This window comes from Heterocephalus glaber, unplaced genomic scaffold (assembly GCF_053883595.1).
Source record: "Heterocephalus glaber isolate CG9 unplaced genomic scaffold, H.glaber_assembly_v1.0 deba00001452, whole genome shotgun sequence".
NCBI classification, from domain to species: Eukaryota; Metazoa; Chordata; class Mammalia; order Rodentia; family Bathyergidae; genus Heterocephalus; species Heterocephalus glaber.
Window position 1 is genome coordinate 22,594,676 of NW_028258302.1, and position 19,485 is coordinate 22,614,160.

At 51.7% G+C, this 19,485-nt stretch overlaps 1 protein-coding gene and 1 pseudogene across 9 annotated transcripts in view; both read right to left on the reverse strand.

The window, feature by feature from the left end:
- Positions 1 to 2,284: 2,284 nt before the first annotated feature.
- The window catches only part of Igsf21 (immunoglobin superfamily member 21), a 220,645-nt gene continuing 203,444 nt past the window's right edge, over positions 2,285 to 19,485 (reverse strand). For 7 of the 9 annotated variants that reach the window (XM_087215698.1, XM_087215696.1, XM_087215697.1 and 4 more), the window contains 6 exons: positions 14,181 to 14,296; positions 11,353 to 11,827; positions 4,384 to 4,469; positions 3,575 to 3,770; positions 3,193 to 3,231; positions 2,285 to 2,523 (listed from right to left, as the gene is read on the reverse strand). In XM_087215698.1, the coding sequence (XP_087071824.1) occupies positions 2,450 to 2,523; positions 3,193 to 3,231; positions 3,575 to 3,770; positions 4,384 to 4,469; positions 11,353 to 11,827; positions 14,181 to 14,296 (986 nt within the window). In that variant the 3' untranslated portion in view covers positions 2,285 to 2,449. The remainder of the gene's footprint in view (positions 2,524 to 3,192; positions 3,232 to 3,574; positions 3,771 to 4,383; positions 4,470 to 11,352; positions 11,828 to 14,180; positions 14,297 to 19,485) is intronic. The other 2 variants (XM_087215693.1, XM_087215692.1) reach the window with 1 other exon arrangement.
- Positions 7,637 to 7,748, reverse strand: LOC147827277 (U2 spliceosomal RNA; annotated as a pseudogene).

Genomic DNA, 19,485 nt, shown 5'->3' on the forward strand with positions numbered 1-19,485 from the left:
CTCACATTGGTTCATTCTGCTGCATAGACTTTCGATGGAGTTTTTAATCTCCTGGAAATCTGTTTGCATATGTTTTATGGATTCCATTTTTTTCCTATGTCGGGATTCCATCATGTTCCTCAGATCCTCTATTTTTTAATCTGTGTCCTCTCTAGATTTATTAATCATGTCTTGCACTATGAGCACAATCTTTGCTGTTATCTGAGTAATTATTTCTTATTTCATTTTTCCCAGATCCATTTTGTTGCCAGTTCAGAGAGTCTAGGTGGTTGAGTATCAGATTGTTCCATTTCGTTTCCCTTTGGGGTTGCTGTAGGTGATCCGGAAGTCTGTTTTTGAGACTTGTTTATGTGTCTTCTTATTTCCACGGTGGGGAGGGGTGCTTCTGGTGCCCGCACAGCTCACCTTCTCTGCCCTAGGAGCGTGGGATGGCTGCGGGGGAGCTTCCTTCTGGGTGCTGGGGCTGGCTCAGCTTCTCTGCCCTAGGAGTGTGGGATGGCCTGGTGGCCCCTGTCTTGCATCCCTTTCATCTTTGCTTCTGTAGTCACATGTCCCTCTACTGCCTTTACTTTCTCACCTCCCTCTTGTAAGGACCTTGAGATTACATTGGTCCCCTGGGTAATTCAGGGTTATATTTGCATTTTAAGATTCTTAACTTGATCATATCATCAAAATCCCTTTTTCCATGAAAGGCAGCATAGTCACAAGTTCTGGGGATTAGGACATGGATGCCATTGGTGGGGTCCTTATTCTGCCCACCCCAGTGTTCTTCCAGCCCTCTTCCCCAGTCCTGGACACTTTTGAAGCCACCTATTCCAGTGTGCAGCCAAGATTGGAGAAGCTTGCTGAACCACCTTGGGCTTTTCATGAGCCCAAAATAAATCTTTATTGTGTTAATCCAGTAAGACACAAGGATTAATATGTTACTGCAGTGTAGCTTTCTCTATACCCATGGTGGTGAATCTGTGGCACACATGTTGTTTTTCTTTTATGACAGGCGATATTAATGTATGAACTCATACTTTTCTAAAATAAAACCTCAGTATTCAGGCTTAATTGTAGTGTTGGCACTTTTTGATAAATAAGTGGGTTTTAGGTGGCAGTTTGGACACTCAATCTCTAAAAGGTTCACCATCACTGCCCTCCACAGATGAATGGAATCTTCCAGTTGTCTCTTTGTGTTTCTCACGTGTTCGGCACAGCTGGGAGACGCCAACCCCATCCCTCCCAAGGGCTCTGTGTCCTTCCTTCTGACATGACAGCTGGATGGCATATGGAATCTTCTAGTGGTTGAGTGAAATGTTCTGGGAAACCTGTACCACTGATTTATGTGTTGCCTTGACTGATGTTGGCTGTGGCCAAGTGACGTGCTTGGTTAAAGAACTGTTCCTGGACATGACACAGGCAAAATTTAAATGGCTTGCATACTTTGGGTTTCTTCTCAAGCTTTGATGCTCCACCATGCTATTGTTTGGATACTGAATTTCCCCAAAGGCCCATGTGTTAATGTCTGGCTTTACTGGAAGGTGGTGGAAACTTTTAAGAGGTGGGCCCTAGTAGGAGGTACTTAGTATATGTGCTGCCGAACCGAGCACAAGTAGGAGGTACTTAGGTCATTGGGGGTGTGGCCTTAATGGGGATTGTGGGACCCAAATTTTTCTTCCTCTTTATTTGCTCCCCAACTTGTGATGTAAGTGGTTTTTCCTCATCAGAGGCCCAAAAGCTATGAGGCCACTCCCATGGAACCTTCAGAACCATGAGCTCAAATAAAACTTTTCTCTTTATAAGTTAATTATCTTGGGTATTTTGTTATAGTGATGAAAAGCTGACTAATACACATCATAAAGGGATCATATATCAGATAGCCACTGACCCTTTAGCCTAGGATAAAAACAAACACCCATGGAACACCCATGAAACAAACACCCATGGAACACCCATGGAACAAACCAACCCATAGAGGTTAGCTGAGCTACTTCAACCTAAATGTAACTACCAACACTGGTTGCCTGCTGGTGAGATTTGGGCTGCTTTGTTATACAGCATTACTGTGGCAATAGCTGACTATTACACTTATCCCTGAAGGATTTGGGGGTTCCCAAAAGCCTCTGACCATTTCCCACCCCTTGCTGTTAGGATGTGAGTGAGACACAAGCCACACATCTGCCCTTCCTCAGGGAGTCCCAGGCCCTCTGTCTTCTTTGTTACCCCGTCAGTGGCCCAGGATGCCAGCAGGTACACCCACTGGCTGCTACAGAACAAAGGAAGAACACAGAGCCATGCATCGCGGTGGGGAAAATTGGTCTGTTTGTTTTAATTAAATGGACTGAAGAAGCCAAGACACAGACAGAAAGAGACTAAGAACAAGACTGGAAATTGTTTAGAAAAGAAATGAAAACCAGTCGCAGAGATGTCAGTGCCAGAGGAGTGCTGGGAGCAGGTGGCGCCTTCACGTCAGCTCCAGAACCACTGTCAGGGCAAGCACCAGGGGGAGCCGGACGCCAGCGGGGCCAGATGCAGAGCCTGTGTGGGTGGTGGGGGCAGTGTCAGGGGACGCTGGGTGGGCGGCCTGGGAGCAGCAGGCTTCATATCGGGATGAGTGGGGCTCAGACCCCAATTCTGCCACCTGCCCCTCAACTGTCAGCGACAGCGTCCCCACCCAGGCCTGGCTTCCTAGCGGCCATCACGATTTGCAATGGGGGCCAGGGGCAGGGGTATCCCCTGTGAACCATGCAACTGGCTCAGTGTGTATGGGGGCCGGGGAGCAGCATCTGCATCCCTTGGGGTCGTGATCAGTTGGGGGCAGCCCAGAGACATAAAGGTCCCCAGTGGGGCATCTGTATGTGTTCCCAGCTGTCCAGGGGAGTAGTCCAGGGACCCAGAGCAGAACCCCATGGTCAGAGCTGGACATGCCCTCCTGAGGCCAAGGCTGCTGGCTGCACAGAGTTGAGAGGCTCCAGACGCTGATGGTGGGAGGGACATACTTGGCTCTTGAAATCTCAGCCAGTTGCTTTGGGGTGCTTGTTCCCCTTTTACTGCCTCAGTCTCCCTCTCTGACCAAACTGGCTTCTGATTCTGTCTGAGGGTGGGGGAGGGGGAGGGCATGCAAGTGGGCAGTTTGGGGGTCAGGAGCCTCCTAGTGCCCCAAACATCTCTCACTCTCGAGCAAGAAGTCCTGAGGCGCAGACTCACCATTGGAGTCCTCTGTTCCTCTTGGAATATTTGGATTTTCTGCAGGGAAGAAACAGAACAGAAGGATGTAAGGCAGGACTCCAGAAAGGACGGCCCTTTATCCCGCTCCTAGCTGCAGCCTTGAGCACAGCACAGTGCAGCTGCCAAGCTCCCCAGGGTGGAGCTGTCAGCCCTCGTGAAGATGGGTAAACTGAGGAGGTGCCACAGGTGGCAGAGCTGGGATTTGAACCCAGGTCTTTCTGACTCCAAATTCATTATAGATTTAACCACAGAACCACACTGCATCTTTGTGGAACAAACTCAGATGACCTGAGCTCTTGCTTCTCCCCCCCCAGCACCCATGCCCTGGGTCCCTGCTGGTCCCCCACTGAGCGTGGCATACCAAACACGATGAGCCGGGTGTGCGTGTCGGTGGATCCCAGCGGGTTCTGGGCTGTGCAGCGGTACATGGAGCCATTGAGCTCGGCAGGGACCCGCTCCAGCACCAGTTCCTTCCCATCGAACTCACTGCTGCCGTCCAGGAGGCGGCTCCCTACCCGTGTCCATGTGAACACGGGCTCTGGGAAGACCTCATTCTGCTGGCCAAAGGAGGAGAGGAGGGTCATGGGGGTCATTTTGCCAGGGTAGGAGGGTGTCAGAGCCAGGGCGGCCAGGGCAGACCAAATGTTCACATTGGGTAGGTTGGGAGTGGCTGCTCCATCCCCAGGAGGACAGGGACTTTAGGGCTGAAAAGAACATGAAAAGCCCAGCATGGTGGTGCATGCCAGTAATCTCAGTACTCTGGGAGGCTGAGACAGGAAGGAAGATTACAAGTTCCAGCCTAGCCTGGGAAACTTAGTGATTTGGGGAGACCTTGTCTCAAAATTAAATAAATAAAAATAAAAAGAGGTCTGGGGATGTAGCTCAGTGTGAAGGTCCTGAGTTCAATCCCCAGCCCCGGTTGTTGAGGGAGAACATGAAGAATGGGAGTGCTGTGCTTGCTCTGACCTCTGGGTGGGGAGTGAGACACACATGTGCCTTGTCCTATCTCGTGGCAGCCAATCATGCCATTGCTCAGGGTGGGAGACTGAGGGCCACTGGCAGCAGCTGGAGGGCAAGGGAAGGGCTCAGGGGACCATTCCTAGGGTGCTGGTGCCCCATGGGTGTCTCCACTGCCTGCTGGCCCTCCCGGATGCTCAGACAGAGGCTGACCTGAAATCCATGGACCAGGATCCTCACTGTGTCCCCGACCCGGGCTCTGCTGGGTGTCATCACGATTTTGGGGCCTCTCGGGGCAACTGTAGGGAGAGGGACTTTGGGTCAGAGAGGGGTGGGGCCAGCGAGGAAGGGGAGGGATACAGAAAAGGAAGTTCTGTCCAGTGGTCCTTCATCTTCCTAGGGATTAGCTGCTTCTCAGTGGCGAGCTCTGCATTTGCTGTTTCATTCACACATTTCCCAGTCCCTGCAGTGTTGGACCCTGGCTGGGACCTGGGGATTCACTGTATGGTCCTTGCCTTTGTGGGGTTCATACATCAGTGGGGGAGAAAGACAGGGGAGGCAAACTTGCCTGGGGGGGGGTGGTACCTAAGGGACAAGTTGGCCACTAATGGGGAGCAGGACGGGAAGGGAGCCTGATCCAGCAGCCAAGACCCCACCGGCACAAAACCTCTGTGACGCGAGTTCTGCTGTCATTGTCTCTTTGTCCAGGTGACTTAACTGAGGTCCTGAGAGTCACAAAATGACTTGCCAAGTGACAGGAAGAAAAGGGACTAAAATTCAGGTCTCCTGACTCATGATCCCAGGTTCCCAGTGGGAGGAGATGTGTCACATTATAGGCTGGCCTTTGTCCTTATGTCCTCAAGGTGCCTAGGGCTGTTGCTCTCCTGTGAGTAGGAACTGTGGATTCCAGGGACAGAGCAGCCTCTGAGATCCCTGGGTCTGTCCCCTCATGTTTAATTGGGAAAGAATCCCATAGGTAACTGAGAAGATTGTCCAAGGTCACACACAGAGTCGATTACTCGTGATTTCTGACTTTCATCTCCAAGATTCATTCACTCATCCACCCATTCCTTCATTCATTCACATATTCAACAGAAATTATTGAGCTAGCCAATCATGCATCAGGATTTGGAACTGGGCTGGGGACACAGTGGCTAAAGACCAAGTGCCTGCCGATCCGGAGCTTATACTTAGAGGGGAGACATTCAATCAGCAACTAATGTGTGGCCAAGATGTAAGCAGAGCGACAGCACTGAGTGCAGTTTGGAGTGGTCGGGAGGCAGTGGGTGCTGTCTTTAGATGCAGTGCTCAGAGTGTCTTTTGCAATAGATGGCATGGAAGTTGACAAGGGAGGAACATTCTGCTGCTGAAGAATGTTCCAGGCTGAGAGACAACCAGGGCATGGCCCTGCACTGAGAGTGACAGGGCAGAAGTGGTAGAGCAGGGGACATATCCTTAGAGCTCCAGAGCTAGCACACTCTGTGCTACTCTGCCAATATCCTCTAGGGTGGCACTGGGAGGACAGCTTTTTCCGGCCTCGGGGCTGGCCTGGGATGACCCAGCTGCCCTTGGGCCCCCTGAGCCTCTCCCTGTGTCAGCCTTCAGCAGAAGCCAGAGCAGTGGAAGATGGGGGTGGTCTCACCGGCACTGCTGATTTCACTCTCTGAGAATGAGACCAAAGGACTATTAATTAACCACGAACAAGACATCTGAAGTGTCATATGGCCCAGGCTGGGGGAAGAGCGGCCTGAAGAGGGGAGAAGGAAGGGCTTGGGAAGGGGGACTTCCGCTGCAGTGCTGGACTGGGAGCCCTGGATTCGGCTTGGCCTTCGTGCCTTTGGGGCAATTGTCCCACCTTGCTTCAATAGGCCAGCTCCCGGTCACCAACCCACACCCTGGATGGCTAACATTGGTCCAGCACATTGTAAGCACCAGGCCCTTAATTCAGTGCCTTCTGCATTATTTCAACTCACCTTGCAGCTTTTTCAGATTGTCCCATAAGGAAACTCAGGCCCCTTGCCCGATGTCTCTATTCACTCTCAAAGGCTTCAAGGCCCTTGAGCAGCCTTGGCCCTGGGTTATTTTGTCAAAGTGGGGCTGGGCTGGCAGGTTGGCTGTCGCCAGCAGAGGGCGCTGAGGGGTTTCATATCAGGACAGGGGCCTTTTCCCTCCTGGGTCAGAGTCCCCAATGCCTTGCTCTCTGAAGGCCCTGCTCAGCCCCTCTGACCTGCTGGTTCCCAATGGGAGAGGCAAGTGACATTTCTCAGGTGCCAAACATGTGCTAGTCTCCACAGGACTCACCATCCTGGTGCTTATGAAGTAGGCTGCTGAGAAACCCATTGGACAGGCAGACAGTGGCTTGCCCAAGTTCACAGTGTGAGCAGTGGTCTTGCAAGCTCAGATGCTGCAGGGGGAGGTGAGGAGCCCTCATCAGGAGAGGTGGAGCTGGTGGCCTCTCCCACCCTGGCAGTCTCCCTGCTGTCCTGGGTGGCCTGTCCTGGTGGCTGCTTCCAGAGCTGACCCTGAGGGGCACGGAGAAGGGGTGGGGGGGTCTGTTCTGCCCTCAGCTCTCCAGGCTCCCTCTTGGCAGCTGCCAGAAGATGAGTGCGCTTGCGGCAGAAGGTGCCAGCCTCTCTCATTGCTGCTGTGTGATGCTGCTTCTGGAGGCCAGGCCTGCGGCTGTCACCCCCTGCTCCCACCACCACCAGGAAGCCCATTAGCAGCTCCCGCCAGCCAAAGCCTGCCCCGCTGCCCGCTCCCAGAATGCAAGCTGAGAGCACTGCTGGACACATTTCCAGCCTCTCTGTGTTCATTCTGCTCAATCCCTGCACATCCAGAAAGAGCAGGAGACCAGAGACCCAGGAGTGAGGCCCAGCCCTCTCCTCTCAGGCTTATGTCTTAGATGAGTCAATTCAACCTGTATTCTCTCCTCTGTGTGGGAAGAGTAGGCCACCACCCTGCCTGGAAAGGAGAATGGGGGAGAGAGATGAGGCCGGACTGTGAAATGTAAAGAAGTGGGATCTGAGCTGGCCATGGCGGCCCATGCCTATGATCTCAGCACTCAGGAGGCTGAGGCAAGAGTGTCGCCATGAGTTCAAGGCCAGCCTGGGCTACCTAGTGGGTTCAAGGCCATCTTGAACTACATAGCGAGATCCTGTCTCAACTCTCCCCCCAAAGTGGGACCTATCTCCTCGGGGGAATGCAAAAAAGCCTGATTATATAAGCCCCCCTCCTCACACCCTACCCCCAACATCCTGTTGTCTGTAAGGACAGAACAGCACTGTGAAACCTTAAGGAAAAGTTCCTCTAGGTTTCCCCCAGGGATTCTGGGTATTGTTTATGACAGGCACACCTCCATCCATACTCCATCCATCATGCCATCGTATCATCCATCCATCATTATGTTATATCATCCACCCATCATATTATCCATCCATCCATCCATCCATACACCTACCCACAAAGTTACAAGTCTCCTCACCTGCCCATTCACTCATCTACTTTATTGATCTTATTTTTTATTAAACTGATAAGAACAGATACTACATTTGATCTTAGCCAAAAGGCCGGGAAGCGATGATCTTACTCTTTATTGTACACCTAATTTGTGTTGGCCACTATGCAGGGCTGTGCTGAGGACATAATGATGAATAGTAATAGTAGCTTATATTTATTGAATACTAATTCTGTTTGTCACAAGGCACATTAAAGACCCTGCCCATCGGCAACTTAAATTCTGGTAGGTGATCCAGACAATAAGGGAATGAAGACTATATTATACAGAAAACAAAGTGAGGTAAGGGGTGGCAGAGGTCAGGAGAAGAGGTGGTGTTAGGTAGTGTTCAAAGATGAACCATCTGAGTAGATTTCAGCAGAGGTCTGAATGGAGGAATTGAGTGTTCAAGTAGGATTATTTTAGGCAGAAGGGAAAGCCATTGCAAAGTCTCAGGGGTGGGCTGAGCTTGACATATCCAGGCAAGAGTAAAGACGACCTTGGGCTGGAGTAGATGGACTAGTAGGGAGATTTATAGCCAGGACTGGGTCAGATGAGATGAAGTTCATTTGTTGGAAATGATGAAAAGTATTTCATTATGTAAATATACACAAATTTGTTTTTCTGTTTTCCTAACTATGGACACCTGAGTCATTTCGTTTTGGTTTTTGCTGTTGTCATGAATAAATCTGCTCTCAATACACATCTCAATCTTTGTGGACATATTTTTCTTTTCTCTTGGATAAACACTTAGGAGTGGAGTTGGTGGTCATGGAGTAGGCGTTTCTGTCTTTGAACAAAAATGCCAAGTAGTAGTACTATTTTATACTCCCACCACAATGCTGAAGGGTGCTGATTATTCCATATCTTTGTCAACATTTAATGTTGTCAGCTTTCAAAATTTTAGCCAGTGGGGCTGGGAATGTGGCTCAGAGCCACAGTAGGTGTATACACAAGGCCCTGGGTTCCATCCTCAGCATTATAAAAAATGCTAATAAAAAACACTTGGCCAGTTAATGGTTGTGAAATGGTATCTCATTGAGGTTTCAATAGTCATTATGCTATAATACATAATATGAACACTTTTTAATACGTCTTTGGCCATTTGCAATCCTTTATTTAAAAAGTGGATATCTCTCTACAGATATATGGTAGTTCTTTATATATCTTGGGTACAAACGCTTTGTCAGATATATGTATTGAGAATATTATATCTCATTCTATAGTTTGCCTTTTCATTTTCTTAACAAAAGATGGCTTATTATGAGCAGAAGATTTGAATTTTGATTCAGTCAAATTGACCAATTTTCAATTTTTCATTTAATGTTTTTTTTGTGATCACTTTAAGAAATCCTTGCTACCCTCAAGGTCAAAAAGTTGTTTTTCTACATTTTGCTCTGGAAGATCTGTGGTGCTGGTTTTACACTTAAGTCTATCATTCATTTCAAATTAGCCTGCGTGTGCGCAAGGTAGGGGCCCAGGTCCAGTTTTCCCCGTCCGCGTTTGGTTGTTCAGGACCATTTGTTAAAGAGACTCTTCTTTGCTCACTGAATAGCCCTGGGGTCTTTGTCAAAAATCAATTGACTCTATACTTGTGGGTCTATTTCTGGGCTCTGTTCTGCTCTATCAATCTGTTTGTCTCCATTGGCAGGTTTGGGGCTGGAGTGCGTGTGAGTCATGGTCCGATCTCTGTCTAAGTAGATCAGTCGGGGTGGAGCATAGGACAAAGCAGGGGTGGGAGCAGAAAGCCAGTCTGGAGGGCACTGCAACGAGCCAGGCCTGAGCGCCTGGTGCCTGGATGGCTGGGCATGGGGCACCTGCTGAATGGCAGGCAAAGGTCACTGCAGGGAGATCAGCACCGACTCTCAGGGGCTTAAGTTCAATGTCCCTGCCAGATGCTTGGCTTCTGCGCCCCCAGATCATGGTATCTGCCCCACATCTCACCCACAACGCAGGTGCCCTGGCTGTGCAAGGTGCGGCACACACAGGCCCAGCCACCTCCACTGGCTCGCTGACTCCTCACCCGGGTGGGCTGCCATGCACAGTGGTGAGGAGGGGGGCACTGGGCCAACAGCCCTGGCTCCTGACCTAAGGACAATCACTCTACGCCTGTGCCCCTCTCATCTACAGGATGGGGACAGTGTGGCCTCTCTCAGCGGCCACCCAGGGTCACTGCCCTGTTTCCAGGAGAGCTGGTGAGGAAGGCATCTGGCTCCCAGCCTGGGCTTAAAATATTTGTGCAGTGCAGTGCCTAATATTCTCCCCATTCCACAGGTCAGAAAACTGAGGACCAGGGACAACAGGGCCTGGACTTCACCAAGGGATGGCAGGAGAGACATTCTGAAGGAAGCCAGTGCTCCTCAGGGAGGCAGGGGTGGCCTTCATGCCAAAGCAGCTATGGAAAGTGGGAGGCTGCTCTGCTGGGAGGAAGGGACTCGGAGGAGGATGGAAGTGAAGGGTGGGCAAGGACGGAGGGCCGACTGAGGGTCCGCAGGGTGCTTGTGATGCCTCTGTGGAACAGCATGGGCACGTGGTGCCCAGGGGTGGCAGCCGAGAGGGACGGGTGCCCAGAACAGGCCTAAGGGACATTAATAGGAGATACTGCCTGCCTTTGGGTCCTGCCCCATTCCCCTTGGGCAGCTTCTCTAACCTCCCGGGGCCTCAGTTTCCTTATTGTGCAATTGGATAGCAACAGAGCCTGCCTCACTGTGTTATCACGAGCATCTAATAAGTTAGTATAAGAAAAACAACAGTTTGCTATAGAGTAGGCATTCAATAAATATTACCCCTTATTGCTTTCTGTGTGGGCAGGTGGCTTGTGACAATCAAAGGGTCTTTTCAATTTGAAGGAGATGGTCTTGTACATGTTCCTGGCACACGGTAGGTACAATACGTACATGAATGCTTTCCCATAGTGTTGAGGAACTGGTGGGGGTTTCAGTAGCTAGCAAAAATCAGAAAAGCTTCTGGATCCCTTGATGCAGCTGCATTCCTGAACCTTTTGGCTACCGTTTTCTGACCTTGGTCATGAGGGACCTGAGACTGTGGATCCCTGACTTCTGTTGGACACTCAGAGGACAGCCATGGCCTCCTGGGCCCAAGGAAGAGCTGCCATGCGCTGCTGATCACAGTAGTTCAGAGGGACACAGGTAGAAGGCCCAGCACCTACTCCCTGCTCTGCTGTATCCCCTCCCCCGCTCTGACTCAGCTGGGTGCTCCCAGGAAAGGAAAGCAGGTTGCAGACAGAGATTGGGCTCTGGGGCCAAGCTGGCCCTGGGCATCCAGTTTCCTGTTTGCGTCTACCTCCCACATACCCACAGGTTGTCAGTGTGCTTTAAAGTGCAGGTTGTGTTGAAAACCTCCCATGTCCCCAGCTTGGTGAAGCTTCCGGTAACCTAGCTATGACCTTCTTTCCTTGACCCATCAGCTTCCTCTGACCTCTTATGTTCTTACCCTATCTCCCCAGCAAACCGAGCTCTGATGTTGCTGGCCTCATCTGGCCAATTCTTCCGGGCCCAGAAACCTGTAATTTTCCCTGATCCAATCACAGACCTCCTTAAGAGACCCAACTCTATCCTCTGGGCTGACCTGATTCCTGCCATTCCTCCCCACCTCCCTGACTTCTGCTGTCCCAGTGAGCCCATTCCAAGGGCCCCCACCGTCCACCTCTGGCCCCAACCAAGTCTTACCCAGTGTGACCTCTGCCTGCATGGGCATTGACAGCGCGGGGTGCTTGACCTCACAGCTGAACAGGGCCTCATTGTCAATTTGCGGGTTGAGGGTCCAGGTGAGCAGGGCGCGCACTTCCACGGTGCCATCACTGCCCGGAGTGCGGCTGTGGCGCAAGAAGTAGATGGGCTCCGCGCTGTGGACCCAGCGGGGGAACTCGCGGCTCACGACTGTCTCTGGGACGTTCTCTGTGGTGGGCTGGAGGAGGAAGCTGGGGTCCGGGGTCAGGCTGTGGGAGGGGTGCTCCGTGTAGGGACGCCCACCCCGGTTCTCCGCATCCAGGAGGGACAGTGACTTTTGCATCTTGGTGTCATCCAGATCACGGTGCAGGAGGCTTCGAAAGGGCCTGCTGTCCTGGAGGGGACCAGCGCTCGCAGCTGGTGGCTCTGATAGGGGCACTGTGTCGATTGGCTCCCCATCACGTTTGAAATAAACCTGAAATTGCAAGAAGAATGTGGGGAAAGATTCTGTATGAATGACCTTGGCCTCCCAATGGGCTCTACATGAACTGCCCGAGGAGCCAGCTCTTCCAAACCCTTCTTCTCCTGTGGTCATCTAGTGACCCCACGGCCCACTCCTTTTATGTCAAGCTCCCAAGAACTGGGAGCCAGCACGGCACAGTGGGAATGTGCCCAGGCTTTCTGAGCCTCAGTTCCCTCACTTGTAAAGAGGAATAAGAGCAACTGCATCCTGGGCTGTTGGATGCTTGAATGAAAGCATGTGAGGAAATGGAGGTGTTGGACACAGGGCCTAGGGGGTGATCCACGTCCACCTCAGGGGCATGTGGAGGAGAGGGGAATGGATCTGGCCTCGGGATTAAGCACAATGTTGGAAGAGGAAGAAGAAAGAAAGGATCTGTGTGTGTGGGCAGAAAGCAGGTGCGTGCGTGGGAGGGAGCTAGGTGCGGGCATCAGGCATCTTCTCCCTTTCTCTGCTAATGGGGAATTCAAGTTTTGAGAGGCAGCATTTAATTTAATTTGCTGTCTTTTTATTTTGGTACATGTACCCAGAGGCCTGCAGGGATTGGGTGTATTTTTTAATAAATCAGATAAATAAATCGATAAGAGACAGGAAGAAAGGAGCACAGGAAGCAGCTCTCAGGGACGTAGATGGCAGGGAGGAAGATGCGGGGCGGCGGGGGGGGCTCAAGGGGGGGCGTGAATGAAATGTGGACTTAGAGAATCTGCCAGAGTTTATAACTCCAAAGAAGAATCTCTTATGGGCATAATATCCTGCTCTGGGTGGGTTTTTTTTTTTTCCCTTTCTTTGCTTTTTTTTTGAAAAGTGCTTCAAAAGCAGGTTTGTAATTTATATCAAAGAATTTCTTTCAAGTTCTGACGTCCCAGATGAACGTAAGAGGCCTGGAATGTGGGGAGATGAAGATCTTTCATATTATATCTGGGGAAAGAGAGAGAGAAAACTAGGCCCCTGCATATTTTATTGCCACCTCTTAAATGGCAGCCAGGTAATCTGTGAGAACCCTTTCTTCATGCCTTCTAGGAAAGGGATTTTGCCTTGGGGGAAAAGACCAGCTCTCCTGATTTTAGGGTGATTGCAACTCTTTATGGGCTCCAAAGAGGAAAATCTAGGGCCATGTTTTGCTTTCAGAATTTGGTGGCGTTGAAGTTACCTTTATTCGTGTTTCCTTGAGAGAACAGTTGACCCCTGCCCTCTGCCCCCAACTCCCTGCACTGCTCTGGGCCTTTTACACCTCATTACTTCCTTGTCCCGGGCAGCTGGGCATATCTGGAGCAGACAGGGATATCTGGAATGAGGGGAACCCTTCGCCTCCCCATCTTGAATTCCGTGTATTCATTGCTCTAGTTCCAGCCTTTACTAAATCCTAGTGACACATGGAGCTCATAGAGTCAAGAGCCAAGGGGTTATACAGTATTGGGGCTGAAAGGCTCCTTGGGAGTATGTACATCAGAGGTTCTCAGTGTTGGTTCCATGGAAGCCTAAGTGTTCCACAGAGGTGATTCAGAGGTCCACATAGATGACTTGTCCTCCCTTTACTTTTAAATGTAGGCATGGGGACCAAAAGGATCCTGCTGCTTCTAAAACAGCTGCAAAGCTTTTTTATTGTCTAGCCCCTTACAGACACTGAGAAGCAGAGATAGGGGAAGGCAGATAATTCTGTGGGAATGTTGGGGCCAGGACTAGAACCTGGCACCCTGGATGCTTAGGTAGGGCTCCACACCCTACCCAGCCTGTTCACGTGGCACCAAAACACCCTGTGAACCAGACCCACAGACCCCAAAGAGGCCAGTGTGGGTCTGATGGGGAAGAAGGCATCTCCCCTCCCTTGTTCCCTGCCCTACTGCTGCCCTCCCTTCCTCTGTCCTCTCTTCCTCTTCTTTCTGACTTCTACTCTTTCTCTCTTTCTTTCTGGTGGGCTTCCTGTGAGCCAGTGGGTCCTGGGAAGAGCAGTGAACTTGGAGCTTAAGAACATGAACTTGAGTCCCAGCTCTGTCAAGAGTATCAAAGGGGTTCTGGACAAGTCCCTTCCCTCTCCTAACTACCTTCATTTGTCTCCACGCTGCTCAATCACTGGGGTGGGGCATGCTGGATGCTGGGTCCCGGAAGACCACTCCAGCTGAGCAGTTCTGGGGTTCTGGGTGCAGGAGAAGTGGGTCAGGTGAGTGAGCCTCAGATGCCTGCAGGTGTGGCAGAGTCAAGGTCAGCTGGCCACACCCTCCAAGGGTACAGAGCGGGCAGCTGCAGCTGGACAAACCAGGCCACAGGATGGCTGGCAGATGAGGAGGGTTGGGTGGTCACGGGCACTCACCATGGGCGCTGGCTTCCCTCCAGACACGATGCAGACCAGTGTGAAGTTCTGGGCTTGGTAGCGGCTGAAGGGGGAGGGCGAGTCCGCGGCCACCACTTCAATGGAGGTGGGAGGAGCTGCCCGAGAAAGCACAGGGGACAGAGGCTTTAGCTGGAAGACTGGGCAGAGCTCACTGGTGGGCAGGTTCCGTGGCAGGTGCCAAGGCGGGGATTCCAGGATGTTGCACAGCTCCAGAGGTGCCACCAGTGTTGGGCACAGTGAGCACGAGGCCCTTTGCTGGGAGTATAGGCCAGAGTTTTTCCTCCTGGGCCTCCCAGCCCAGTGGGGAAGACACATAGGAATAAGGAGGCCACACACACTAACACTTAAGTGCATCAGACACCAGGAGGCAACAGTGTGCAGAAGGGACCTATCTGAGTGGGGGGTTATGGGAAGGCACTATGGGAGAAGCCCCCTTGTGCTGTGATTAGAGGGTGTGGCAGTGGACAGAAGACAGCATGCAGGTAGGAGGAGCAGCATGTGCCAAGGCCCAGGGTCAGGCTGGCAGGGGAGAGTGGTGTTGGGCAGGCCGTGGGGCATGTGGTGCCCAAGGGTCTGGGCAGATGGACAGGGCACTCCAAGAGCATGAGGGCGAGAGCTCTCAGTGTGGGCCGGAGCACTTCCAACCTTGCAGTCGACTATGACCGTCTCAGGAATTTTGTGAACCAGTTGTTAAACTGTTGCCAACTTGAAACGGGTGGCAGTGGGTGTCTTTGTGCCACAAAAATCAACAACCGCTACAAATCGGGCTTTTCTTTTTTTTCCTTTCCTTTGCTCCAAACTCCAGAGAGCTGGTTGACCAGCTCACCACTGGCTATGAGTTTTTCTTCTTTTTCCTGAGAGCAGTGGGGAGCAGCAGCAGAGACATGGTACGATTCGCATTATGAGGGGACTGGAAACACACTGTGAATTCAGGCTGGAAAGGATGGTGACTCAGACTCCACTTGGATGGAAGCAGGTGAGTTTGAGGGCTGTTTGGAGCTGGGAGCTTCTCTTCCTTTTTATTTTGAACATGGCTCATCATGGTTGGCACCCCTCTCACCAGCGCACAGCCTTTCTCTCCTCATCTGCCACCGTGGGCTCCTCTGCCAAAGCCGGGCACCCAGGTACCGTGGGTGAGGTGGGGGGCACACGCTGAGCCATCAGCACCCTGGGCCCTGCATCCCAGGAGGGTCATTACCACTCCTCGTCCTCGGGTACCTTTCGAGATCTGTGAAACTCAGTTCTCCCATTTGGGAGGTGGGAACAGGAGCAGTCAGACAAGTGGCAGGGGGAAACTCGGAGGAACAAATATAAGAGGGCCCTGTACATGGTAGGAACCAGCTATTATGATGATTTTGACTATGGTCTCCCCAGTCTCCTCTTTACCAGGGGCTTAGAACTTTGCTTGGGAAAGCGGGTCAGTTCTCGGTTCCTGGCCCTGGCCTCAAGGCCAAAAGAGAAGAAGAGAAAATGAAGTCATGTGGGCCTTGCCTTCCTGCAGGGGCTTTTCATCCCAGTTAAGTTTAATTAAATTCAGCAAACATTTCCCGACACCTACTAGGTGCTGGGCATGGTGCCAGGTGCTTGCTGCGGCCGCCCAGCATTGAATAGACACATCTTTGAGAAGTTCACAGTCTGGTGGGGGCAACAGACGCAGCGGCCTCTCTCTTTGAGGGGCTAGTGACATGAAGCCAGGTATGAGCCATTCATTCATTCCTTCATTCATCCCTTCATCCCAGCAGCCACCACACTCTGTCTTGAGAGAAGCAAACAGGAAGCCGTAGGAGAACAATAGATAGAGAGTTGTAATTGAGCATAGAAACAGATGGTAAGTGGGGCCAGGATTCTGAGAAGGGAAAAATACACATGAACACTGCCATTACTCAGAAGTTGCAGATTCTACAATCGAAATTTTCTAGAACTCCATTGGAAACTAAGCTCTCAAAGCAAGAGCCAACAGTGGCTAACGACTGAACTAGGAGCTGTGGTAAGCCCTTGACTTGCATTAATTCTTTTTTAGCTACAACCTTGGTCTTGAGGTGAGTTTATAGATTCCCATTTTGCAGGTGGGGAAACTTAGCAGCAGGAGCCACTTGCCTGGGTCCACAGAGCCAGCATGAGGCAGAGCAAGATGGAGCCAGGCAGTCTGGCTCCACAGTCCAGATTCTGACTCAGGACTGTGCCAGCTGGACCTCTGAAGGAAACAGGAGCCGGTCCCTGTCGTCCCTTTCAGCTGAAATGCAGTTTGGCCACGGGGAACACCAAGCTGGTGTATCCCAATGACACAGATGCCCAGGAGCCCCGATCCCTCGGGAACAGCTCCCTGGGTGGCTCTGATTGTTTTGGTGGCCCCAAAGGTCAGGAACCAAGCACACCACTTAGAGCTCAGCATAAAGCTGTGGCATGTGTGCAGGCTTTGGCCCACCCCCCACAAATCCTGGAGGCTCCAACTAAGTAGATGACACCTTGAAAATTACTCATTTTCTCATCTTCGCTGAGCAGAGACCAGGCACCGATACCTACCTGAGAGAATGCCCTCGAGGAGTTAGAGGATGCATATAAGGTGGCTGCAATATAGGTTAGCAGTTTTAAGCAATATCATTGGTGTCTTTTTATTTCTGTGGTGCTGAGGTTAGAATCCAGGGCCTTCCACATGCTGGGCGAGGACTCCACCCTGCACCACACCCCTGGCCCTGTGTCACTGTTAATGAAGGAAGTTTTGAAGACTGCATTTTTTAAAAGGAGCATAAGATATGCCATTCATATTTTAATAGATTACAGGTTCACATAAATATTTTAGAAATATGGGTGTAATAAATATAGTATTAAAATTAATTTCACATTTAAAAGTTTACTTTTGTTAATGTGTTTGCTAGAGAACTCACAGTTACATATGTGGCTTCAGTATGTTTCTATTGGGCGGCTTTGGCATAGACTTCCCATTTTACAGGCAAGCAAACTGAGTCTGGAGAGAGGTATAGATCTGCCCACAGTCACATCATATGTCATGGCACGGCCTCTGCTGGGGTCCAGGCTTCCAGGTCCCGGCCATGGTCCTCTGCCCAGCATGGTGCCTCTATGCCCAGTGCAGATACATCTCCGCTTTGGAGATCTGCACCCGAGTCACGCACGCCACCCACACAGACCCTGATTGGGAGCTGTGTTCCTGTCCCTCGTTATATTTCTGAGCAGGTGTGAGCAATATGTACAGTTAATCAAGCTCGTGAGACAATAACAGATTTCGCTTGTATGGATGGTGACACAGAGGAGCTGCTAATATCAGGGCAGGCGGCTCCACGCTTTCCCCACCATTTTCCCTGGCACCGTGGCCTGGGAAAATGTCACCATGCATCTTGCTTCCTGTCACTCAGCAGAGGGCTCTGACGTAGGCATCGGAAAACTGTCTACACCTGGGAGTCCCTGGCTGCCCGTGGGTGCTCCAGCCCACACAGTGCACTCCGCATCTCCCCTTGCTTCCTCTTTCTCTTCCTTTGACTAAGTACAGCACTCTTCCCCTGCAGTCCACCTCCGCTCACTCAGAGCATCTCCCATCACATCCCCGCCCCCACTGCCTCCACACTTCCACCACAGCTCCGTCCCCTGCTCCATACTCAGGTCTTTCCCATTTCCATCTCTGTGCCACCCTCACCTCCGTCCCCACCTGCACCTCCATCCCCAGTCCCATCTCCACCCACAGTCCCATCTCCACCCACAGTCCCATCTCCACCCACAGTCCCATCTGCATCCCATCGTCTGCCTCTTCACCCCCACCTCTGTCCTTGTGTCTATCCCATCCCCACCTTCTTCTCCCTTGTCCTCTTCCATCCCATCTCCACCTCCATCCCCACCTCTGGTATCCTCATCCCTACTCTCTCTCCATCTCCACTCTCCATCCTCATCTCCCCCCATCTCCCCTTCCACCTCCAGCTCTGTTCCCTGCCCATCCTCATCCCTACCTCTTCTCTGTCCTCATTTCTGTCTTTGTCCCATCCCCAGCTCCAACACCATCCACCCCATTTCCACTCCCTCTCCACTCCTGTCACATGGTTTCCTCCTTACCTCCCCTCCATTTCCGTCCCTGCCTGACTCTGTCCTCATTCCCACTTCCATCCCATCCCTAACCACAACCCAATCCCTGTTCTCTTGGCCATCCTCCGCCCCATTCCAACCTATATGATCAAGCTGGACACAAATAACCCCAATTACAGGGACAGGCTCTGGAAGGAGCAGGGTGACTGTTCAGCTGCATTCAGGGGAGAGCCAGGTGGGACATATGATGGCGAAGGATCTGCAGCAAAGACCCCAGCTCACTCAGCTCTCCCACTCATCTGCACCATGAGCAGACACAGTGCCAAAGTGCCACCATCTGTCCCTCACCCTTGAGGCCTGAGGTGCCTGTGTAGTGCCCTCTACGGTGGGGAGTAAACATGCATCGCAGCCTGGGCACCATCCTTCTGAAACACCCTTGGACACAGCACCAGGGCACACTACTCTAGGAAGGGGCCACAGTAGTCACCATGTCATCGGCATCACAGTGGAGAGACATAGCCCTGGACAGAGCTTCAGAACTCACTGACCACTCTGGACCCTCATCCCACTTGCTCATGGCTGGCCCTGGGCAGTAGAAAGGGCTGCCCCATCTGGTAAGCTTGTCACCATGGTCCAGCCAGAGCCACCACCATGACACTCCCCTCAAGCCAAGCCAGGGGACATTCCAGCTTAGTTCTCACTCTGCCTCCAGTGGAAAGAATCACCGGTAGAAGTTTCTGCCCAGCATCAGGCAAGGGAAAGTGGCTTGGCATCTAACACAGCCAGCTGCACATCCCAGGTCACCTCCATCACCCCGCTCACCACCACTCTGGGATACAGGATTGAAGATATTTAGACTCGGCTGTTAACACTGACACAGTACGGTAATGCTTGGGCGACTGGTGGTAGAAAATTAACCCTGAAATATTGCCTGTCTTCATCTTGCAAGCAGAAGTTTGTTTTGGTCCTCGTAACTACATGGCAATCATGTGGCTGCTCTTCTTTGTGCAGTGGATCAGCCTGTGGCCCTTGCAATTTGGGAACACAAACCCCATCTGGTAGAGACCCCAGCAGTGTAGAACAGGAGATCGGCACGGTGTCTGTGTCTAACTGTGCATTCCAGAGTTCCAGCCTCTTCTCACCAAGATGCCCACCCCATCCTAGCACCCCAGGGTCCCCAGCTCTCCTTCTGAGGCTCGGCTACCAACACCCCATGTAACTGTGGGCCAATCAGTTGATAGGCCTCAATCTTCCC